The sequence below is a fragment of the Myxine glutinosa genome, chromosome 8 (assembly GCF_964187855.1).
Source record: "Myxine glutinosa chromosome 8, kmMyxGlut1.1, whole genome shotgun sequence".
NCBI classification, from domain to species: domain Eukaryota; kingdom Metazoa; phylum Chordata; class Myxini; order Myxiniformes; family Myxinidae; genus Myxine; species Myxine glutinosa.
The window spans coordinates 129,350,284-129,375,224 of record NC_136268.1 but is presented as its reverse complement, the minus strand read 5'-3'; the positions used below and the strand labels follow the sequence as shown (position 1 = coordinate 129,375,224).

Below are 24,941 nucleotides of genomic sequence, written 5' to 3'. Positions count from 1 at the left end.
AACGAACGTAACAATACACAAGAATGAGTTATCTCTGTGTGCCATTGTGAAACCTTTTCTTCGATTGCTGTACAATTCCACAACCCTGAACCAATGTCCAATTTTTTCATACGTGCTTGGGGGTACTCAGATTCAGGTGAAGGGAACAAACCCCTTCTCTCAACTCCCCCTCCCCCAACTCCCCCACCAGGGAAATTATCTACATGTATGTTTGTGTAGGTCTAAAAAGCGGCTGGCCCAATCTCCACCAAAGTTTGGAACCATGTTATATCACATGTTATATATCACGTGTATTTATCACGTCAACCGTGTTATATATCACGTGTTATATGTCACACACAAAAAAGACCTTAAACAAAAACCAGCGACTTACACTTGGCTTGCGATCCAATAATATCCATATTTCTTTCAGAACATTTTATGACCTTGACCTTCACTATTTAGGAATAGAGTGTAAATTGAGAAAATGTGTTCGCCATCTACAATATATCCATAAAACTCTTGAAAATCGGAGGCAACTGATTCAAGCTATGATCAAAGGTGTGGTTTTGCTAATTAGGTCACAATACAAAAAAGATAGGTCAAGGTCACGAAACAAATATCAGGTGTACAACATCAGTTCAGGTACGATATTATGTTGCAAGAACATCTTGGAAGGTTAAGCGGGCTTTGAGATTCGCATTAGCAAAATTGAGCAATAACAAAAAACACATTTTTTTTTCAGACTGCCATTTGACCTTGACCTTTAACTCTGAGGGATGTGATGCAAATTGAGCGTAGATGCACCTTGGCCTAGGCTATTTAGTGACGGATATTACGTTATGATCAGACAAACTTCAGTTGAGTTATGGCGATAAATGTTACATTGTCTCCCGCGATGAAGCTAACTCCGAGGGCCTTTCACTCACTCACCGCAGGCAGGTTGGTGGTCTTTCTGTCTTCTACCGACTCCTCTCCGGCCTTGCTCCTCCAGCTCTCTCTGGGCTCTGTCCCCCAAATATTCCTACAGGTCGCACAAGATCTGCCTGTAACCCTCTTATGGTGAAACTGCCAAAATCAAGACTCTCTGCTCACCTTCACTCTTTCATCCCTCTTTTCTCCCGCGCCTTGAACAAACTCCCTCACTCTCTTCAATCCCACTCCTCCCTCCAGGTCTTTAAAGCAGCTGTTCACCACCATCTCTCGTCTTTCCCCATCCAAAACCTTGATCTTTTCTACCTCCGTTAATTCACCCCAAATCCACTTTTTTGAAATATCGACTTATTTCCTGGAAGTCCTAGCAGTGTCCATGTGTTTTATACCTCTCCCACCCCCTCCCCCCCCCTTTCCATGCCTCCTCCCCCCAAGCCCTCTCCCTCCCACAGATCTCCCCATGTCCCTGCTCTCCATCTTGTCTTCCGCTCCCTTTATCATATGTTTATGTGTCAGTTTGTCTTTTTGTGATCAATGTTAGCTCTTACACGAGCCTCGATGTTGTATACAAAAAAAAAAAAAAATTGTCTATAATTAGGTCACAGCCTCAAAATCAGGTCAAGATCAAAATCAATTGTGATAACCCCACATACTTTATATTCACATCATTGATACAAAATTCCATTTCGAAAGTCCAGGTTAGCTCTGAGATTTCGCTCGGACATTGATAAAGCTCTGGAAAATTGGAGTGGAGAAATTTTTGTTTCTAAATAGTGGTTTAGTACTCCCAGGGGGTCAAATAAACTGTGTGGTAGCATTACAAATTTGGTGTGCTAATTTTAGAAACAACCCAAAAACAGCAATCATGGGCCGGGAGGCCTAAAATCAATTGAGAACGTAAGCCAACAGGGCTACAAATATGAACTTTGCTGATGTGATGTTGTAAATACACAGAACTTACTTTGACTCCATGAGCCTTTTATTCAGAGGAAGGTCTAATGCCCGAAACATCAACTTTACTTTGTGTCCACAGCATTTGGCATTTGAGAACTTCCAGTTGATAAAAACGTTTGTTTGAATTGTCCGCTTTTACAGAACACCACGTGCTATGACAAAGTCTCGTATTCTTCTTCTTTGCAAACCAGTTTGTTTGTCAATCTGACCTCTGAATATCGGGCAGTTTGAGGGGGAGGATAACTTTGCCAGATATCTTTGGTAACATCTTTGGAAAATATCTTTGGAAAAAGCTGAATGCCTCAACTCTGTGTTTGCCTCTAAATCTTGTGTCCCAAACCCATCCCTCTCTGTACCCACCATACCCAGTCGTACCCTGCTGCTCCTGGACTCCGTGTCCTTTCCTCCTGACAAGGTGGAAAAGTTTCTGTCAACCCTCGACTCTGATTCTGCAACTGGACCCGACGGCATCAGCCCACGGGTCCTAAAATCCTGCTCTGCTGCTCTATCTCACCCTCTCTCTGTTCTCTTCACCCTCTCTTTTGCTCAAGGTCAACTGCCATCTGCTTGGAAATCAGCCAACATCACCGCTTTGCACAAAAAAGGTGCAAAAACAGATCCTAGCAACTACAGACCAATCAGCCTTCTCCCAATTATCAGCAAAGTCATGGAATCCATCATTGCTTCGGATATGAAATCTTTCCTCTTCTCCAATGGCTTGATCTCTGATCATCAATTTGGTTTCAGACCAGGTCACTCTACTCTGGACATGCTGCTTCTGCTGTCTCAACAATGGATGGAGGTCCTCAATGCCAAACAGGAAATTAGAGCTGTCTCCCTCGACATATCACGTGCTTTCGATACGGTCTGGCACCCCGCTCTGCTCACCAAACTCTCCTCCTTTGGTATCCATGGAAATCTCCACGCATGGCTGGCGGACTTCCTCTCTAGTCATCGTCAACGTGTGGCCCTGAATGGGTTTCTCTCATCTCCTCTTCCTGTTCAGGCTGGAGTTCCCCAAGGCAGTGTTCTGGGCACCGTGCTTTTTCTGGTCTTCATCAATGATCTCTCTGACTCTCTCGAAAATCCTCTCTATCTCTTTGCTGATGACTCCACTCTCTGCCGCTCCATTCCTCTTCCCTCAGATCGGCAGTCTGCTGCCTCCTCACTCTCTGAAGACCTGGACAAAATCACAGACTGGTCAAACAAGTGGAACATGTCTTTCAATCCTGACAAATCTCACACTCTTACTATGTCTCTCCGAAAAGATCGACTGGACAACCCTCACATCTACTTTCTCAACAATCCTCTCCAAGAAGTTCTGTCGCTCAAGATTTTGGGTCTCACTATCTGCCATGATCTTTCTTGGAAAAACCACATTTCCAAGCTGGCCTCCAAAGCCAGTCGCCGACTGGGCATCCTCCGTCGTGCGAAGTCCTTCCTCGGCACACCTGAGCTCCTCACCACATACAAGGCTTTCATCCGCAGCTCAATGGAATACTGTTCTCCCCTATGGGCCAGTGCTCCTGCCTCACACCTAGCTCGGCTTCACGCTGTTGAAACCAAAGCTTTCAGAATTATTGGAATCTCCCGCGATGAAGCTATCTCTGAGGGCCTTTCACTCACTCACCGCAGGCAGGTAGGTGGTCTTTCTGTCTTCTACCGACTCCTCTCCGGCCTTGCACCCCCAGCTCTCTCTGTGCTCTGTCCCCCAAATATTCCTACAGGTCGCACAAGATCTGCCAGCAACCCTCTGATGGTTAAACTGCCGAAATCTCGGCTCTCTGCTCACCTTCACTCTTTCATTCCTCTTTTCTCCCGCCTCTGGAACAAACTCCCTCACTCCCTTCAATCCCACTCCTCCCTCCAGGTCTTTAAAACAGCTGTTCACCACTATCTCTTATCTTCCCCCATCCAAAACCTTGATCTTTTCTACCCCCGCTAATTCACCCCAGATCCACCTTGTTTGAAATTCCAACTTCTTTCCTGGAAGTCCTGGCAGTGTCCATATGTTTTATACCTCTCCCACCGCCCCCTTCCCATGCCCCCCCCCCAAAGCCCTCGCCCTCTCTCAGATCTCTCGATGTCTCCATGTCTCTCGGTCCCTGCTCTCAAATGTTGTGTTTGTGTCCTTCCCCCTCTCTCCCCATCTTGTCTACCGCTCCCGATGTTATATGTTTTATGTGTCGGTTTGTCTTTCTGTGTGATTAATGTTCGCTCTTTCACGAGTCTCGATCTTGTATACAAAAAAAAAAAAAAAAAAAAAAAAAAATCCAAAAGCTTTACCAACAACCTTGACGCCTAATGCTGATTGAATATATCGACAAACATCGTTAAATTCAAGGCAATTCAGTCAATTTCATAAAATTGCCCAAATCTGCAGCTAAAAAAAAAAACATTGCCAATCCACTTCTCATGGAAAAGAATTCCAACAAACAACAAGAAATGAATATTTAACAGTGGAAAGAGATAGGGCTTCGCTTATGCAATAACTTGACCTCCCGCCCAATTTGATAAACAAAAAAACTCCAAGGTCCACGACGTTGGTTGTTTGTTGGAACTTTCGGACCAGTGGACGCAGTCTGCCTATTCCTGAACACGATGCATTCTCTCACTGCCGGCATATTACTCTGCGCCATCCTTACCATCCTCAGTACATCTTTGGCTGAAGAAGGCAACCTCGATCCAGAAAAAGTAAGAGTGGTTTTTGTTTTCCGAACCGATTGCATTCATCATCAGATAGATCATTTTGCATTGTGACATGAAAGCTAGGACTATCAGGTGCATCTTAAATATTGTCATGAATGTTCTCAAATATGAGATATTAGTCCGATTTCAAAATTTCATTCTTATGTCCTTCAAATATCTCTTGATTCAATCACTTTATCATCTGAAAAAAATCCCACATGTTAATATATGTTGTTAATATCGACACCCGCATCTTTTTTTAGCCGCGTCGCAGACGCTGCTCATAGAGTGCCCTCTGCTGTTGTTGTTGTTCTTGTTGTTCTTCTTGTTCTTGCAGAGAAGACAAAACCTCAAAGCTCCACCCATTCTGGGAACCATAGCTCCACCCATTCTGGGAGAGCCTTCATATAAACAAATATCCACCATTTTATTAACTTGCATAGCTTTGAGGCCTGTTTTGTAGGCCCGTGGCGTCTTCCTCTCTCACACAGTTTTATTTCAAATCAAATTCGATATATCATTTCATTTTACACAGTCGCTAACATAGTTTTAGACTCGGTTGAAAAAAAACGGGAAGAAAATCCGATGAAAGTTGCCCTTTATAGAACGAAATGAATTCTCAAAGGCCTGTAACTTCAAGTCCATTGAGATATATATTTTTTAAATCGCGGCATGGTCAGTCATACACCGCCCGAAATAACAGACGGGAAAATGCCGAGATATATATATTTTGTTTAAATCGTGGCATGGTCAGTCATACACCGCCCGAAATAACAGATGGGAAAATGCCGAGATATATTAAAAATTCGTCCATTTGATGACAATCGTCACGATGAAATATTTAATTTATACGTCGTCACAATAATGTGGAGAGAGGAGCATAGCTTCGTTCACGTGTCGCCACACACGGGAAATTGCCGAGATATATATTTTTTAAATCGCGGCATGGTCAGTCATACACCGCCTGAAATAACAGATGGGAAAATGCCGAGATATATTAAAAATTCGTCCATTTGATGACAATCGTCATGATTAAATATTTAATTTATACGTCATCACAATAATGTGGAGAGAAGAGCATAGCTTCGTTCACGTGTCGCCACACACGGGAAATTGCCGAGATATATTTTTTTTAAATCGCGGCATGGTCAGTCATACACCGCCTGAAATAACAGACGGGAAAATGCCGAGATATATTAAAAATTCGTCGCCACACACGGGAAATTGCCGAGATATATTTTCACTTTGCACAAAAATAACATCAAGTAATCGAATCAATAGGAATGTCCTGTGCCTATAACATCGACGTTATAGGCACAGCTGCATCTAGGCATTGTGTAACATCGACGTGGCTTTTGTTTTAATTAAAACTTTTTGTACTTGTTTTCTATGTAATAGCAATGCTTATGAAAATATTTATGATATAGCTACACTTTGCATATTGGCGAGAATAGAGTATTTGTTTTAACAGAGGTCGTACGTTCAAATTCCGCATTTTTACCAAAATTCCGGTCATATGTTCAAATTGAACTGGAGCAGGAGTATTCAGGATTTAAATTACTAGCAAGTTGCCCGTGCCTGCACCGGATAGTAGGAGGATAAGCTTCTGGAAACTTAACCACTCAAAGGAGAATTGCATATCTCTCTCGATCTGGAATTCCCAAGCCATGGTCCATGGTGTTCCATGTATATATGTACTGATGAGGTACCCATGCTATGTATGGGTGGAAGGCAAATGTAAACAGACGAGGAAACGGCGAATGGTAAACATGAACCAATAAATTCCACATTCCCGTGCCACCTTCAGTCGAACATCAGGCATTGACAGCCGGTTCTTGAAAGACTTGGGCAAAAACCTTACTGCAACTGGATGTTTGTACACGCGGTCAATGGCGAAACTACAAGTGCCGAATCCACGAATGTCATGGGTGGAAACTCTCATAGACTAGATGGATTTCTGAGAAATGTGAATTTTTGGGTAAAAGTTGGGAACCTTACTTTTTAACATAAATAGGATATGCTGAATTCGAATAACCCGGTTCCCAAGCCGAATTTGAGTTTTTGACTTTCTAATTAGCATAAACAAAATGGCCACCAAATTGCCATTTTTGGACAATTTCTTTGAACAAGCATTTATATATCGTATACATGCAGCTCTTTTACTTTAACTTTACAACTTTTACCCCAAAAATGCACCTAAAAGCTTATACATGGCCTTTTTCCATAAATCCATCTAGTCGATCACATAATTTCCTCAATCTCCTTTAAACTATAAATCTCTCCAATCAATCTTTTTATTCCAAACAGCATCATTCTGATCACAAATTAATACTACAGCATTAATTTAACAAAATACAATGTTACAAACACTCGTGAGGTAAATAAACAGAGACTCCGATTTGACGTGAGCACCAATAGAGACGAATCTGCCGGCGAGCAAGGGCAGACACAAAACACTTTGTACATATGGAAACTCAAAATTAGAATTTTATTGAGAAATTTATCAAACCTCTCACCCACCTTAGGACACCCGCTGGAAACCCAAAAGGTTCCACATAAGGTTTGGCAGGGCTAGACCCTAAACTGAAGGAGTAGTTCGGGGATAGACGGACAGACACACCTGCTTAATAATATAGATATCATCTCAGCAAGTCGAGCATGGCAAGCATGGCAAGTGTGACAAACACCTCCAGCATGCCTTTGTCCTGCAATGCAAGTCTTACATATGTTGATGCAACATGTGTGTATATATATATATATATATATATATATATATATATATATATATATATATATATATATATATATATATATATATATATATATAGATATATACTATATATATATTGTTATGTCGGTGGGGTAGAGAAACTTTAGACCAGGTAGATTTGTGTAGGTAACATGCTCTGACTGTCGTGAAGAAGAAGACACACTACAATGTAATAAGTGGAGGACCTGTTCAGCCCGGATGTCGGATTGTGGTGCATCTTCGTTCCCATTATGAGGAATGGGGCATGTTAACTAGTTATAGGGATTATGTTAACTACTTCCCTGTTCGTCGTTCCCTATGTGATTGATCCTTTGTCCCTTATGGCATCACAATAGACACGAGTAAGAATGGCAATTAAAACACATTAAATAATAATAATAAAACCAACCGGCAGCCAGTTCTGAGCCCTGCCGATGGCATACCACCAGCTACATCACCACGAAGGTCAGGCAGGCCGAGAGTCACACCCAGAAGGGCAGTAATTTGGGCGGGAGTTGACCAACAGGAAGGCCAGAGTAAGAAGTGGCACGCTGATTGGTGAAGAGCTGAGACTGTGGTGTTGGACTTTGCTGATTGGAAGAGAAGCACCATTGACGTCAGTAGTGGGACGTAAAAACCGCGTCCTGCCAGGATTCTTTCTCTTCTCCCTCTTCTCATGCTGGATGTGAAAAGAGCCGGTTGAGCGCTGATGATCCCCCCCCTTGTCTTCACGTTCTGGACCTCGGTGCGGCAGTAGTGTGCCGAGCCCTTGCTGGGGATTGTGAGGAGGCCGAGTTGCGGACGGAGAGATGCAGTTTTGCCAGGCAGAAACGACGCGTGGACGAGCGCTCGGGCCTGCGTGCTTCAGGCCTGGTTCCAAGCACGGACTTCGCGCCAAGGCGTGTTCGTGCGCACGGACCTCCGGGGCCATTCGCAGACTGATGAAGCCCGAAGAGCTGATCAGAGCTAAGTACACGATAACCCCACATATTTATTTTCATTTATTCTTCCCTTCATCTGTGTTCAAGTCTGGTGTGGGGGATGTCCCGTTTCGGAATTTAGTTTACCGTCGCGTTTCTTGTTATTGGGATTCCGTTTTAAATAAACCTGTTTATTTTTGTACATTTTAAACCTGTTTTTCGTTTGAGTTATTTTCTTTGCAGGCTTTGGGACTGCTGGCGGTCAACAGGTAAGACCCTTCATCCCCCCCTCCCTTTTCTTCCTCCCGTGTATATATAAAATCTGCTGTTTGAACTGAACGCCCAGGATTAACGCTCGATTGCCTTCCGTGATGCTCGATTGCCTATTTTGACCTGAGAGAAGTCACACGACAATATATAAATATATATTGTCATGTTGGACAGCCTTCATTAACATGGGCCGTCTGCGCTGGGATATTTTGACTTTGATATAGAGATATGAGATATATTGACTTTGATATTTGATATGGAGATATGAGATATTTTGACTTTGATATCGAGATATGAGATATTTTGACTTTGATATAGAGATATTTTGACTTTGATATTTGATGTAGAGATATGAGATATTTTGACTTTGATATTTGATGTAGAGATATGAGATATTTTGACTTTGATATGAGATATTTTGACTTTGATATAGAGATATGAGATATTTTGACTTTAATATGAGATATTTTGACTTTGATATAGAGATGAGATATTTTGACATTGATATGAGATATTTTGACTTTGATATAGAGATATGAGATATTTGACTTTGATATAGAGATATGAGACATTTTGATTTTGTTTCAACAGCAACACAGCAAAGTCGTAGCTGCTGATGCCGATGAAGGTTCAGGAACGGAACCACCAAGCCAAAGTACCTGTAAGTGTTTGAGAAAATTAGAACCTTGCGTTCATTAGACTGGCCTGGCAAGGAACAATGTCTTCCTACAATAAAAAAGCGTGCCAACTGCCAAGGATTTCCTGGCTTTTGAATGGAGGAAATGCTATGCTCACCCAATTAGCCCAATCAGTTCCTTGTTAAGAAAACAACCCACCGATGTTAAAGCAATTTGTCAGTCTGCAGCTTTTTCAGTTAATGTTATTATTTATTTATACACAGAAAATTAATTCTGAGGCAGCAAAAAAATTAATTTGAATGTAGAAGGAAGAACTAGTCATTGTGGGTGAAAGCTATTGTTGATCTGTTTCAGTGGACAGGTAGAAAAAATGGACGAAAGTGACAGGATGTTGATTGAAGTATGCTAACCACCTTAGGAAGGAAAGAGAACCTGACGTTTCAGTTGTTAGCCCTTATTTGGAGCAAAAGACGGTAACATCCGAAATGGAGTTTCACAGCAGTTTAGCATAGGCCTACCTCAATCAACATCCAGTTGATTTCATCCATTTCTCAAGCTGAACATACGAGGGAGTTATTTATTTGCATCACATGGGCAAAGTATAGTTGCTTGTAGAGTGACTAAAGTGGCAACTTATGCCAAAGCAGATGCTTCCGGTGTGTGGATAAGACGGGTGTCCGTGTCCCACAGCCAGTTGCACACTCGCACCGGAAGTAGGCCCATGCTTTGGAGATATGCTGCAATTCTTCTACAACAGCTCCTCCATGGACTGTGAAACCTTCACATATGGGGGGTGCATGGGAAACGCGAACCGTTTCAAGTCCATCCAAGAATGCCATAAGACGTGCCGCACTGATGGTAAGTGTCGTTTTCTTATCCTTCTGCAAAGGCTAAAAATGCAACTGAAGACTTTCAGATAGAATGAGTATCACATGATTATATAACACTCGATAAACAACTGTTTCCAGGTGCAGTATTGCCTGTATTTAAAGAAATACATTTCAAATAAGAAAATGAAAATTCCTCCATTACCTTCGTGCTTTCCACAACAAGTTGATCTTCTTTTTTTGTCTGTAAAACTCTGCGCAGACTTTTATTCGTACAAAAATAGACTTTAAGGTACGTTAAGTTATTCCACATTTACTGTCTGTCCCTTTGAAACCTTGATGAGCGATACACCACCTTCTTGATGCCAGCACAGAATTTTACTGCTTGGTCTCAACATCTTAGATGTGAGGGATCACCAACTGGTCCTGTAAATGGCTTCTTGTGTGGTAATGTGGAAGGATGCCGTTTATGAGAGGTAGTCTATCCTTGAAAATGGTGGACCACAGGTGGACATGTGATACCATCTAATAGTAGCTTCAATTCACCACTATTCCTTCCCCTGGAACTGCCCAACCTATAATTTTTTAAATGTTGTCACTCATGGGAATGTTTGGATAATCTAGCCTCCCCCTATAGCATAGGGGAAGGCATATTTCTGCTGTAGGGTTTTTTACAATTGGTGACCCAAATTTTAATGGTACCACCGAGTTTCTTTGAGCACTAGGAGAACTAAAACCATCACTTAGAATTATTTTTCTTCCTGCACCACCAACACTCCCAATTTCTGAGCTGTATCAATTTCCGAGGTATATGTCAGAGCCGGCTGAATGTACGGCCGGTGTGTACCCCGGTTTAGAATAGGTACACCGTATCCCTGCGCATCGTAAGAGCGTGACCAAGGGTTGGCTTCAGGAAGGGCATCCGGCCATAAAAAACATTGCCTCAAACAGGGAACCATGATTGTCATGGGGCCCGCAAGGCTAACCCCCGCTCTAGCGGGGAAAATGGCCTTAAAACGATCATTCATTCATTCATTCATGTCAGAGCCGGCTGGGACTTTAGGAATGAAATTTTGCATCAGCAATGTGAATATAAAGTATGCGGGGTTGACATGATTTTTTTACCTTGACCTAATTTTTAAGGTCATGAGCACCAATTATCATCATTTAAACATTCTTCACCAAATCTCGAATAAAGTCTGTTCAATCAGAACAAAATTGCCCTCTCTAGATGGCCTAGAACAAGGTGCATTTACACTTAATTCACATCACCTCTGGGTTAAAGGTCAAGGTCAAATAGTGGTCTGAAAAACAAAACCCAGTTTTTGGTGATCGTTCAATTTTGCTAATGCAGAATCTCAAAGACTGCTTGGCCTTCCAGAATGTTATTGCATCATAATAGTAGACCTGAACTGAAATTGTGCAGGTGATATTTGTTTCGTTCCTGGACCCACCGAAGATGGACGGAGGTTATGTTTTCAACCATGTCTGTTCGTGAACAGGATATCTCAAAAAGTTGTGGTTATTCGGCCGAAATTTTGTGGGGAGGTTGGGATCCGAATCCGTATCTGGATCTGAGAATTAAAAATATGAAGTGATTCTTCACCATTGAGTGAGTGATAGGGCCAAAAACGATATATAGTATATGATATTTCAAAAATTTGTGGACGAGTTATGAAAAAAAATTGGTGAATGAGTTGGGGAGGTGACAAGAACAAGTCAACTGTTCAGCCTGGCGGAGGTATGCTCTTTATTGAGTACCGTTCCAGTTTGGGATTTTGACCTAATTAACAAAAAAACACCTTTGTGATAATAACTTGAATCATTTTCAAAGATTGTCGATGGCAACACATTTTCTTGATTGACACCCTATCCATAAATATTGAAGGTCAAGGTACAAGTAATATGGTGGTCTGAAAAAAATATGGCCATCATTGAGTCATGGACCAAGGGTAAATTGTGGCCGATCACCAAAGACACTCTGGTGGAGGCTTACCCTTCCTGGTAATTCTGTGATTGCAGATATCTGATTTGAAAATGGTTTCCTTTCTGAACAAAAATGATGTAAAATTTTTTTTCCTGCAATTACGACACCAGGCCAAGATGTTTTTTGTTTGCCTCAGCAGATAAATTCAACACAGCTACGTGCACTGCAATTGTGAAAAATTTTGTATGAAAGTCATGATGCTGGCATCTAGAAGCCGGTAGACAGTAGGAATACAAAGTGAAATCATGAGCGCAATGATCATTTTTCAATATGATGGTGCACCATCATCTCCCCCTGGTGGCTTGTCCTCCTTCCACTACCCCAGCGGTGTGCTCACTGCCGGTGCTGGTGGGGAACTGTAGGGCAATCAAGCGTGCTTGGGCATTCGACACGCACAAGAAAGTATGCACCAGCTTTCGTTACAGTGGCTGCCAAGGAAACGGGAACCGCTTCTCTTCAAAGACAGAGTGTGAGATGCTCTGCCAAGGTCAACAGCAGCATGTACCCTCAGGTGCTCTGCACGGATAATATTCGATGTTTCTCTTCTCAAATTTTTATGATTATGTGATTATCAATGATTATGCATATCAACTGCAGTTTGTCCATTTTTCATTCTCCTACAGATATTGAAGAGGGATTTCTAGCTGCGAACAAAAAACACGACTGATAAAAGAAGGAAAGCAAAAAAGCCTAATAATTCATTCCATGGTGAGATAATCATTTCATTCGAATTACAGTCGATTTTTGCTTGTCCTCTCTGAAGTATAACTTCAGTGTTGATTTATGAACTACCGTAGATTGAAATTATCCTAAAATTCCCTAATGGAAATGTCTCATTGAAACAAAATTCGTGAGTTTCCAGTGCAAGTACCATGGTGTCTTATGGAACATCCCATTCGAGCTCCGTGCTCTCCTGTGAGTGCTGTCTCATGCAGGTGCTCTTGTCTTTTATGCCAACCACATTGCGTATTACGGGAAACTCCATGGGAATTTGTTGAGACATTTTATACGAGTTAGTTAGGTCACAGTCGAAAAAGAGCTCTTAAGAATCAGTGCATGCACAATTTTGTGATATGAGAGTGTATAAACATATACCGGAATATATGTGATTGTTTTTGGAGGGACGGGTGAGGTGAAGTACCAAAATATAAATAAATGAGTTCACACTGCAAATGTGAAAAAAAGAAAGAAAAATCATGTTTTACTGAGAAACAAAACTGTGCTGTTGACATACAACCAAGTAAATGATATGGTAGTTAAACTCTTATGAATAAAACGGCAGATCTGAATTCCTTTGCAGACATTTACAAAGCATCTACTCAGCAAAAGAAAAATGTATTCCAAATCAAAACTGGTTTCAAAACCAGTATGGGTTCTAAAAAATAAAACAAAAACCAAGTATTAAACTTACAGTGACGCCAAAGTGTATCAGAAGCTTTCAAACAAAATTAAATAGCAAAACTGAGATGAATTTGTCAAAACATGGTAACTGCATAGGTGATCGTGCCTGGAGCCATGCAAGATTCACGGATGATCTCGCGGACAACAAATACAGCATCTTGTGCGGTTCCACGGACTTAACATCAGCGTTAAATCTGCCAGCGTGTCACGGCACACTTTGATCGTTGCTCTAGGTAAACTCGGTGCATACCTCGGGCGGCGACCATGGAACTCCAACTGCCCGGGGATAACAGCGCAATGCCGAAGTTGTTAAGGCAGTAGTCAGAAATCAGGCAGGCACGGCTCAAACATAAATTCACACACAGTTTGACACCAAGTGAGTATTCAGCCATAGCAGTTCATGAGGTATAGCTCAAGGAAAATTCGTACCGGCGTGGCAAGTCACTCGGCCTGCGCACGAGTTCACACCGCTGCATGGCGAAAGCCACCCGCAAGAAAAGTGGTAGGAAGAATGGTTCACAGAAACGATCAGCACCAAAGCCAGGAAAGCACCAATATCTTCCTTTTGTCATGAAACTCTTACCTTCCGACCTGAATTACGGTAAAAAGAACTTAAACTGCTCTATAATGATGGAGCTGGAGGAAGATGTTTGTTTTTCCAAAATAAACCAACGAATTAAATAGCTTTAAATAGTTCCTGCAAATACATCTTCTTATTTTTTACACAATGTCAACCAGTTGGTACAAAAGTATTTACACGATATAAGTTATAAAGCATTTCTGTTTAACAAAAATAAAGCTTTACAGCTACTGCATTGTCATTTTGAGCACAAGGTTCTTGCCGCTCTGCCGAAGTTGCCTCGGAGCTCAAAGACAGCACAGATAATTCGCTCCTCATTTTACAAAACTATCATCTTGATCGGTTTTGGAGAACATTCTCAAAATGAGACCGGCTTGAAGCAGGAACTCAACTATTGCCTTTTGTAGCACCTATTCACAACTCTATTATAGCACCTGAATTTTAGCTGTTTATCATTGTCCATGCATGCAGTCCAGAGGATAATGAGAACATTTGAGGTAACGATTTCAGCATGAGTCACACCACAATCGCACTGTCAAGATCGCTCGAGCAACGTTCGAGCATGTTCAAGCCGACTGCTAAAGAGGTTGATCGTCCTCGTCAGTCTGGTGGAAAGGCGTACGTCGAGAATGAAAGGAGAATGGGTAGGTGGAGAGTATTGCACTTCCGGAAGCTCTTGCTTGATCCTCCAGTTGAGTATCATGGATGAGTCGTCGAGTGTCCGCATGTTTCTCACTTATGACGAGGCTGTCCTGAAATTACAATATTTCTGTAGTGGTAATTTGTGCTTGTTCTTTCAGATGTAACTGAAGTTCTGAAGAAGTTCTATAAAACTTGTAGATTATGTTATGCAGTCTCTTTGGCTTGTTCTTTTTTTTCTTTTTTCATCCACACTTTCATTGCCTGTTTTCCTGGGAGAGCCTCATTCATTCTTTTATTTGTGTAAAGGCCTCTCAGAGGAAGCACACAGGACCAAACTCCAGGTGATATCGTGCACCTTCTTTTGGCTCTGCGTGTAGCACCTCTACAATCGGTAGTTGTTGCACGTCATAGACGAGAAACAAGAACTCTGTTCTCCTCCACGTCCCGTCTTGCACCTAGAAGGACACACACAAGAAAGCTCGTGACATGCTATAATAGTATAATATGTCTATTGGTCTGGTCAATTTATTCAACTTATGCTGCTTCCATTCATCGATATTGAGAAGCAAAATGACTCCAGAAGGATTGTTGAGGTGAAAGGGGAAAGGGGATGTTGTAATGTGAAAGGGGATGTTGCGATTTGGTGGAGGTATGGGGTGAAGAGAGGAGGGGTGGATTGGGGGTAAGGGCTGCATCCAGTTTCTATATGTATAACATCGCATTGATAAAATGAAGCATGTGAGGAGAGGAATATCAATGAAGATTCCACTACAGTGCATATAACACACATGCTGGAGAAAAAAACCAAATAAATATGTACTTTGACATGTTCAATAACTGTGCATATTACATTGGGTTGTACAGATTGCAGGGATATCAATCTGTGATGCGATTTCCTTTGCTAACTATTGTGATTCGGCCTCTGAATAAATAGATTTTTGTCATGAAGAGGAAGAACTCATCTGCAATAGGGTATGTATTCCATTATATGCAAAGAAATGACTGCAGTGAAAGTAGATTTTTAAAGATGAAGATACATTCACTACTGAAGAAATTGGATGGACATTCCTAAATACGACTGTTATCGCTTCCATTTACACAAAAACCCATAGAAAATGTAATTATTTTAACAGTTGCCCTCTTAAAAAAAAAAAATCAAGATCTAAACTCATAGAAGATCAAGGTAAAATAGGGTAAAAATGCAGTGGAATGACAGTGGGCAACAGGCAGACACAACAAGAAAGGGAATGAAGAAACAGAAAAAGAGGAGAGAGAGTGAGTGAGAGGATGGGAAGGATAACAGTAACTGTAAGTAAGAGTGTTGGATTATGTGTGGGGGTTATGGAAAGAATGTGTGTATCCTGGAGGAGCAGTGGAGGGACAGAAGGCTGAGAGCAGAGGGAACTAGACTGGAGAAGAGGTGGCAAAAAAAAAAAACAACAGGCCATGACTTATTTGTAATGTGAGAGGCACCAGGCCTTGGGCTCAGCCTCACCATTGGAGATGCCAATAATTTTGAAAACTATAGATACAACAAAATCCAGGAGTGGCAGATGTGATGGTGGGGTGCCAGCCCATTTGGAAGACTCCATTGATCGATGGGCAAAGGTCTTGCAGGCTGGCTATGAGTAGCTCTGATTTTTCAAGAAATGACTGAGACGATGGAGTATACCCAATCTGGCTAACTTTGGAGGTGCACGTCTGATGGTGAGATTTAGAGGTTCAAGAGACTGTACCTCCAGAGACTGATATGCCAATGGGATAGCCCTGACTCCTTGTTTGAGATTTATGGCCTCCATCCATTGCTTGTAGAGAAGCTGCTGCACATCCATAGTTTAGTGACGAGGAAGGAATCCAAACCTTTGGTCATATATTAGACGGTTTAAATGGAGGAAAGATTTGACGTCAGCTGCATGAATGATGGATTTGATAATAATGCTTGTAAATGTGAGTTAATCATACTAGTCTATAGTTGAGAATATCTGTTTTGCACCCTTGTTGTGAATGGGAGTGATAGTGAAATTACAGGCGGAAGGGTGGCAGCCATAACAGAAGGACACACTGAAGACAGCAATCAAAGGCAAGAGCAGCAGAGCAGGATTTGATAACATGGACATTGATACCATCTGGGCCCATCTACGATTATGAGTCAAGGATGTACAGAACTTTCTCTACCTTTTCAGGTTAGGTATACAAGATTTGGAGGCCAACTATGAGTTAAGACATTCTGCCTTGTCTTGAGAAGCCTGAGGATAATCACCTGGTCCATCCTGTTTGAGGTGGGTGAGGGGATTATTTTTAATACAAGGTCAAGGCTCGTGGAAGAGCTATAACACGGAATGGACCAGGATGCAACATAACAAAAGGAACGAGAGAGAGAGAGAGAGAGAAAAATAAAAATGAGAGATTTGGGGTTGAATGAGGGTGGACAAGGGAAGGATGCAATGGGTGGACAAGATGGATACAGAAGCTGACCCTCAGGAAGGAACAACTGGAAATTTGGAAAAACGTGGGCTTGGGGATTCGGGGTTAATTGCGGTAGAAAAGATCATGGTTTTGTTTCGGAGATGATCTGAGCTGGAGGTGGTTCATACACCATGGATGGAATTGACAAGGGCACCATCATGAAATTGAGCAAGGAGACTGGTTGGAGAGTTCACCCCTGAGATTACCATGTTCATATATTTTGGCTTGGCTAAGGTTGGACACACTTGTCGTGAGCATTATTGAGTGAGGTAAAGTTACCTTCAGTTGGATTAGCTTTCTATGTTGAGAGAGTAAGCTACTAGACTGAAATCACCGCACCACAGGATTCAGTGTACCAGAACCAAAAGGATGGATAAGACAGCCGCAGGCTGTATGGAATAACAGGATGTAAAAGAGAGTAGGCTTTTGTGGAATTACTTTCAAGTGGATTCAATATCAGATCCTGTAAATATGCCAGCCCAATCTTCTTAGAGAGGGCAGATTGCAGACTGTGCCAGGTGGTATGTGCGAACAGCCAGATTCTGGGTCAATGAGGTCACTCTCTAACAATATCCAGAAACATACGAGTTGTTTTTCTACAGGGTCTAGTGATATGTGTAGGTTTACGACCATTGGACTCCACTACCCTTCCATGTACCTCTTCATATTTTGATCAAAAAGAGTTTGCCTTATGCATTGATTGAAATAATTTTTCGATATATTTATTGTTATGTTATTTTTTACATTTTGCATGAGCTATTTTTGTATTTGCTCGAACGACGTTATGTTCCTCAGTTTATCATCTGTTTGAATACCTGGCAGCCATCGTGCAACACATTAGGAGCTAGTAAGCCACCAGGCTCAAAAAGGCGTCCGTTGAAAGCTCGGAAGCGTAATGCATGCCGATGAGGAAGGCTTTCCACTGGATCATCCCAGGCAGGGCCATCCAAGCAGTGGACGGTCAGCGCTTGTGCAGCTTCTGAACTCAGTAGGTGCAAGAAGTTAATCTGTGTCCTGTCCACACCAAAGTCCAGCTGTAAAAAGCAAAGGAACAATCAAGCAAGGAAGGCATCAGGCTTATTACCTCCGCTACCGAAGGTGGACAGAGGTTATGTTTTCACAAGTGTTTGTCTGCCTGTTTATTTGGCTGTCTGTGACCAGGATATCTCAAAAAGTTATGTACGGATTCGGACGGAACTTAGTGGACGGGTAGGGTGTGTGCCAATGATGAATCGATTCGATTTTGATGAAGATCTGGATCTGGATAGTAGATTTCTTTTAATTTTCAAAGTAATTCTTCATAATTGGGAGATGAAATAGAGCATATTTCAAAAGGTTGTGCACGGGTTTATGACAAAACTTGGTGGATGACTTGGATAGGTGACAAGAACAAGGCGATTACATTTTGGTTAAGGGCTAGATGTCGATCCGGTCTATCAGTGGATACAAAACCCAAACTTTTCAGCCTGGTGTAGGTGTCCGCTCCGCTGAGTGCTATTCTAGTTTTCATATGATTATCTTCCCTTTCCCCCACCACCCATTCCACTTCTCACTCCATCCTCATAAAAAGATTTTACCAAAATGACAAATATTCAAGTAAAGGTTTCAATATGGCTTGGCTATAATTTCCTCAATTTCTTGATATGATTTTATTGGCTGGATTTCTCTAGCACTTTCACAACTGCACTTCCTCAGCCAGAAAGACCACAAAATTCTGGTGGAAATCATGTTTTTCTTTGGTTTAAATCTCAAACACTGTACTAACTTCCTCATTCAAAAACTGCAAATTCCCCTTAAAGTGCGAGCTTGGTACGTATTTATTTATGATGCTTGCTTGCAAGCAACTTCAACAAAGGAGGCAGCTATTATGCACATCAAAGACTGTGCTATGTTTGCTAACCTATTGTTGTTTGTTCATGTATGCTCTATCATTTTTAAATGCTGTGCATCAAGCATTTTGAAGTTTCTGGTTTGACTTGGCCGGGGTTCGAACTGGCGATCTACCAAACTCGGAGCGGACGCTCAGACCATTACACCAATGAATCTGACATTGGTCGGATAACAGATTATCCATGCCTTTATGTTAGGATGACACACTGATTAGTTTTCTACCTTAAATGAATATTGTCGTTCAAGCTATTGAATTAATAATCCCTGGTGTTGGGCTAGCGGCTAGGGTGCCGGCTTAGGATCCTAGGATCCTGGGTTCGAATCCCGGTCGATCGCTGAATTAACGCCAGGGGGGTTGACTAAGCCTGTCATCCTTCCGAGGTCGGCTAATTGAGTACCAGTTCACTGGTAATTCCCTGTTTGTCGTTAAAGGCGGCAAAAAGGGTTGGCGGCAGGAAGGGCATCCGGCCGTAAAACATTGCTTCAAAAAGGGGACCAAAAAAAACAACAACAACCACGGTTCCCGAAAAAGGCCAACCCCCGCTTTGCGGGGAAAAATGGCCTCTAAAGGTGGTTATTTTTTTTTATAAGCTATTGAATTAATCGACAAGATCACTGAAACTCAGCTATGTATCATTTGCCACCACACTGAACACTATATCCACATATTGAATCCCCACAGCACTATTTTACACAGAAATGACAATTAATATGGCACATTATTATAATTATATTGCAATAACTTGATTTAGTTTTGTATTGCTGACTCATTTTGTTATATTGTATTTGCAAAACCTGCTTGGACCTTTTCATAGTTTGCATACTGGGCAAATAATTTATTTAATTTCGTTTCTTGTAGCAGCATATAATCTCTTCTCACCATAACCCGATGGTGCAACAAGCTCCAAAGGTATTTTGTAATGGTTAGTGGCACATTCCCAAGCTGAGAAGCTCTTCAGAAATGCACAAAAAGCATGAAGTGACAGACCTATTGAGATCGTTACACACCGAACAGTGCATCAAAAATACTTTTTTCTGGCAGTTAATTTTGACTAATATGACAGCATGAAGAACTGCATTGCATTCAAAATTAACATGCTTTTCAGTCTAAGATGTAAGTGCCACCAGATCCTACCTTGGAAGAAGACACAGGTTTCAGACACGTTTGTCCTCCACTAGTGAAGTTGCAGTAAACTTCAAAAGTGTCAGATGAGCAGCCTAAGTTTGGGTCAACCCAAAATATGCCTGCAAGTGTTATGGTAACAAATTAGAGCCGTGTAAAAATAGGCACCAATTCTACCTACCAGTAAAATAGTAAATAACAACTAGAGCTACATTAAAAATACACCGCCCCCATACCAAATAAATAAATAACATATCCTCCAGCGTGCGACGGTGGCCGGCGATGCCGCTGTGCAGCACGTGGAGACGGAATTGGGAGGAAGCGGTGTACAATAATAAATTGATTAATTGTATAATTACAATAAATAAGTAATGATAAAATATTTTTCATTTCTTCATCAATTGGCTAATAGCATTCTTTAACCAACAGGGTTTCATCTGAATATGTAACTTTTTGAAAATTAATTGAGTACTTAATCGAAAAATTAAATAATTAATCGATAAATTGATTAATCAGTAAATCAAAAATGCCCTTTATAGCCAAATCACTTGGTCATTGTCGTGTCTAAGTATCAGCTTTCTAGCTCAAAAGGTGCCTGAGATACTGTATTACCCAGATGAGAAAGAAAATAAATAAGTAATTAATAAATCGATAATAATTAATTAATTAATCAATTATTCAAAAAATAAATAATTTGAGTTTTGTGAAAGCACTTGTTCACTATTGTGCCCAAATTTCAACTTCCTCGCTCAAAGGATGGCTGAGATAAGAAAGAAAGAAAGAAAAAGGGAAAAAAAAGAGAAAATAAAAATAAATAAATAAAACAAGCGGAGTGAAAACTGAGTACACCCGTTCAGCGTGCGTCATCGCCGGGCCCCATTCGGCACCCGGCTATGATGTCGTGCAGTGCTTGGAGATGGAATAGGAAAGGAGCGGAGTCTAACAATAAAGCAGCTGATTCCTTCTACCCTTAATAGCCGAAAAACATCGCATCCATGGAAAAATAAAAATCAATCTTTGTTTAAGCCGAAACGATCATTAAATGATTACTCAAAAGAGTTACTAAGAACCAAGTAAAGTTAAAATTCATATTTTTCCCAATTAAAAGATGTTGGTTGTTAGTGTGCTCTACTGAGTGCCGTTCTGGTGGTTTATATCCTGGTTTACTGAACCCTCATCTCGCAATACTGGATGTCTATCCTTCATAGAGTACATGTATACTCTCCTCCATAAGACATGGACTTTGCTAAAAAAAAAACAATACATAGATGCCCCAAACCTCATGAAACAGGTCAGAACCATCTCTATAGATACATTCTACGCTCCTGAAACATGAGCAGCATGTTTTCTTTAAATTGTCAAGCTCTTTTGGCATCCATCAAATCATTATCATCCAAGTCCAAATCAACCATGAGCTGCAATTTTTGGGCTCTTGCAAGCAGTGTGCCATTTGCAATGCTGCCTTTGCTTCCAATCTTGCTATTGAGGCTAGTATATCCAAAGGCAACATTTGAAGACATGTCCTCCAATCGTTCTTGCAGAAATGTACACATTCATCACTTAAAACACTGCTTGTCTACTTAAAGCACTCACTAATGTCGGTCTTGCTCACTTATCCATTACGTTTGTCTTTTACAGATACATCTACTCCTTTCCTCTCCAAAATCAATGAGTATTCCTTCTACCCTTTGTTTTTTATGCTGAATCATCAATCTCAAGATCTGTAAAGAAAATACGTCTCACCATCAGACACTTTCTGATCACAGTTCATTAAGTCACGACAGATCCGAGCAGGGTTTTCCTTGGTGCCAATGGGATTCTTGATGCTCTGGATAAGTGTGTTGAGGTAGTGAAGTGCCTTGAGGATCTCCATGTTTTGTTCCATAATGGGCAATCCAGAATCCTACGGGAAAAAGAGACAGCAAATAGTCTGCACAGGCCACTATCCATAGGCAGATCATCTATCTATAATTCCAGTAATCTCTGTGTGTGTGTGTGTTTGTCTGTGTGTCTGTGACCGCTGTTTCTCGACAACCACGGGTCCGATATACTTGAAACTTGCCAGGTATATTGCTGGGGACCTGAGGATGTGCCTTTTCAAGGTTTCATATTAATCGGAGAAGTAGTTACCGAGCTATGGCGATTTCTTTACCAAACTCCGCAAGCCGTTCGCTTTGGACCAAACCATTTCATGTAAATAGAGGGGGGGGGGGGGGGGGGGATTGTCACCGTACTCGAAAGCCGTTCGCTTTGGCTTTGCGAATGGACCAAACCATTTCATGTAAATAGAGGGGGGGGATTGTCACCGTACTCGCAAGCCGTTCGCTTTGGCTTTGCGAATGGACCAAACCATTTCATGTAAATAGAGGGGGGGGGATATAATTTTCGATATATATATAGTACGGGCATGCCCTAGTCATTCAAAATGGCTGTATGGAATGTGTAAACTAGTCATATACTGAAATCATAATATAGTACATGTAACACAGAAACTTTTCTCATTCGTCTATCCTGCTTCTTCACCTTTTTATTCTGTGTCCACCATCCAACTCATTGTACGCCTACACGGTACAATGAAAACATTCTGGGATGAATTATAGGAGTTTATTATTATCGGCTAATGAGAGCTTTACCTTTACCCACTATACTACCGAGCCACTTGTCATCTGCACATTATATGTGAAAATTACAGAATGAGACCCATCTCCATAATTGTACCTCTACCCCCACCATGTTCTACATATTGTTCATTCCGTTTCTTTATTTTCTCCCTGCTATTTATCGCTTGTCATTTCCATCTACCTTTCATTCCCCCTAATATATATATATATATATATGTAGTGAAATTATACCAAGGTGAACCCAGGGGTGCTCGCTACGGAAGGGGTGTCTATAAGACCCGGGACAACCGGGGCGCGCGACACTCCAGCGGAACTCACTGTGACATAGTCCTGTAGTTTGAATGGTATGTACGCCCCCAAATGTTGCGCTGACAATGCGCTGCGCTAACCATTGTTATATTGATTCAACCATTGCTGCTCATGAAATGCTCTGATTTAATGCCTGTTGCATGCATGTATTCTTACAGGATGTACTGCAGATCTAAATGATATTAAACCTACCCAGAGGTCAAGTCGTGTCTGAGCTTGATTTTCACGACAATATATATACATAATATGTGAATGCGACATGAAAACTCTCCTCGGAGAGAAAGAACATCAAGGAAAAGTTGCTTCAAATGAATCCAAACCTACAGGAAAATTATAATTTTTTCAATCGGACAAAAAAATTGAACCCAGGCAGTGTGGGTGCCAAATAGGTAATAAGGTGGGTGCCAAACAGAGTGGGTGCCCCGAGGCAGACCAGTCATCAAGGCTTTACTATTTATCAATATTATTTTTCTTTACTGTTAAGATGTGCTACGTATGCCACGAAAGGTGCACATGTTCAGGTGTACTGAATAACACAAGAAACTTTACGAATTATCTATCTATAATTCCAGTAATCTCTGTGTGTGTGTCTGTGTGTGTGTCTGTGTGTGTGTATGCGTGTGTGTATGCGACCGCTGTTTCTCGACAACTACCGGTCCGATATACTTGAAACTTGCCAGGTATATTGCTGGGGACCCGAGGATGTGCCTTTTCAAGGTTTTAAATTAATCGGACAAGTAGTTACCGAGCTATGGCGATTTCTTTACCAAACTCCGCAAGCCGTTCGCTTTGGACCAAACCATTTCATGTAAATAGAGGGGGGGGGGGGGGGGGATTGTCACCGTACTCGCAAGCCGTTCGCTTTGGACCAAACCATTCCATGTAAATAGAGGGGGGGGGGGGGGATTGTCACCGTACTCGCAAGCCGTTCGCTTTGGACCAAACCATTTCATGTAAATAGAGGGGGGGGATTGTCACCGTACTCGCAAGCCGTCCGCTTTGGCTTTGCGAATGGACCAAACCATTTCATGTAAATAGAGGGGGGGGGATATAATTTTAGATATATATATAGTACGGGCATGCCCTAGTATGACAAAATGCAAGAAAAACCATATCATTGTTTCCCTCTTGGTTTGGTTGTCATGTCATTTTAAACCGGAACAAGACTTCGTGTACAGCCTGGACTTCATTCGTCAACCTAAAATCATCTTCACATAATCCATGGTAAGTTTACCCAATCAAATGTTTTGAATAAAACAATAAGTTGTTAAAGTCATTTTAGTTTCTTCTTTTCTTTAAGCACCAAGTGCATCCAACAACTCGAGCCATTCCTTATTGAACCTCCCATGTTTGAACTCTTACAAGCAGTGTAAAGATGAAAAGCTTCCTTTGTGTCTGTTGTGGTATTTTTACCATGGGCTTCTGTAAATCTCGCATTATCAGCCTGCGCCCCACGGCACAGCGGAAGACAGGAGGGGGCCGCAGGTTTGCAGTCACGTGTGTGTGTGTGTGTGTGTGTGTGTGTGTGTGTCCATGCCATAACTTATGTTTACCAGTTGAGCTTTTCTCATAAAATTTTCAACAAGGCAACAACAAACTGGTTATTGTGTGAGATCGAAGAAGAATTGGTCAAGGTGTGAGAAAAAAAAAAGAAAAAAAGAAGAAATTAATAATTTGGTTAAAAGGTCAAGGTTGCATAAAATAGTCAATTTCCATTCGATTGACCTGAAATTTTAACACTATTTAACACAATTTTAACCACACACTTTGAGGAAGGATGAAAGTGACTGGTTGAGAAGAGTGATGGAAATGAATGTGGAAGGAAGTAGAGGACGGGGAAGACCGAGAAAGACTTGGCCAAAGATGGTGGAAGAAGAAATGCGGGCAAGGGGGTTAACAAGGAGAGATGCAGAAAATAGGGCAAAATGGAGAAGATTGTCATGGGGACCGCAAGGCTAACCCCC

At 41.5% G+C, this 24,941-nt stretch overlaps 2 protein-coding genes across 2 annotated transcripts in view; one reads left to right on the top strand and one right to left on the bottom strand.

Moving 5' to 3' along the window:
• Positions 1 to 4,378: 4,378 nt before the first annotated feature.
• On the top strand, positions 4,379 to 23,180 carry LOC144893330 (inter-alpha-trypsin inhibitor-like). The gene is made up of 6 exons (XM_078783733.1): positions 4,379 to 4,560; positions 9,085 to 9,154; positions 9,822 to 9,989; positions 12,271 to 12,456; positions 12,569 to 12,653; positions 21,686 to 23,180. The coding sequence occupies exons 1-5, from the start codon at positions 4,468 to 4,470 to the stop codon at positions 12,610 to 12,612; spliced, it is 561 nt and encodes a 186-aa protein (XP_078639859.1). The 5' UTR covers positions 4,379 to 4,467; the 3' UTR covers positions 12,613 to 12,653; positions 21,686 to 23,180.
• LOC137432916 (collagen alpha-1(XXVII) chain-like) overlaps positions 13,074 to 24,941 on the bottom strand; it is a 135,255-nt gene continuing 123,387 nt past the window's right edge. Inside the window, exons 12-15 of the mRNA XM_078783732.1 lie at positions 21,791 to 21,950; positions 20,060 to 20,169; positions 17,850 to 18,068; positions 13,074 to 15,023 (exon numbers count right to left, since the gene is read on the bottom strand). Coding sequence (XP_078639858.1) covers positions 14,880 to 15,023; positions 17,850 to 18,068; positions 20,060 to 20,169; positions 21,791 to 21,950 — 633 coding nt within the window. The 3' untranslated portion in view covers positions 13,074 to 14,879. The remainder of the gene's footprint in view (positions 15,024 to 17,849; positions 18,069 to 20,059; positions 20,170 to 21,790; positions 21,951 to 24,941) is intronic.

Excerpts from the sequence above, each read along its gene's own strand:
- LOC144893330 (XM_078783733.1), top strand. The coding sequence starts at position 4,468 with ATGCATTCTCTCACTGCCGGCATATTACTCTGCGCCATCCTTACCATC. Across the intron at positions 9,155-9,821 it reads ACCACCAAGCCAAAGTACCT|CCAGTTGCACACTCGCACCG; the intron begins GTAAGTGTTTGA and ends CGTGTCCCACAG. Across the intron at positions 12,457-12,568 it reads ACAGCAGCATGTACCCTCAG|ATATTGAAGAGGGATTTCTA; the intron begins GTGCTCTGCACG and ends ATTCTCCTACAG.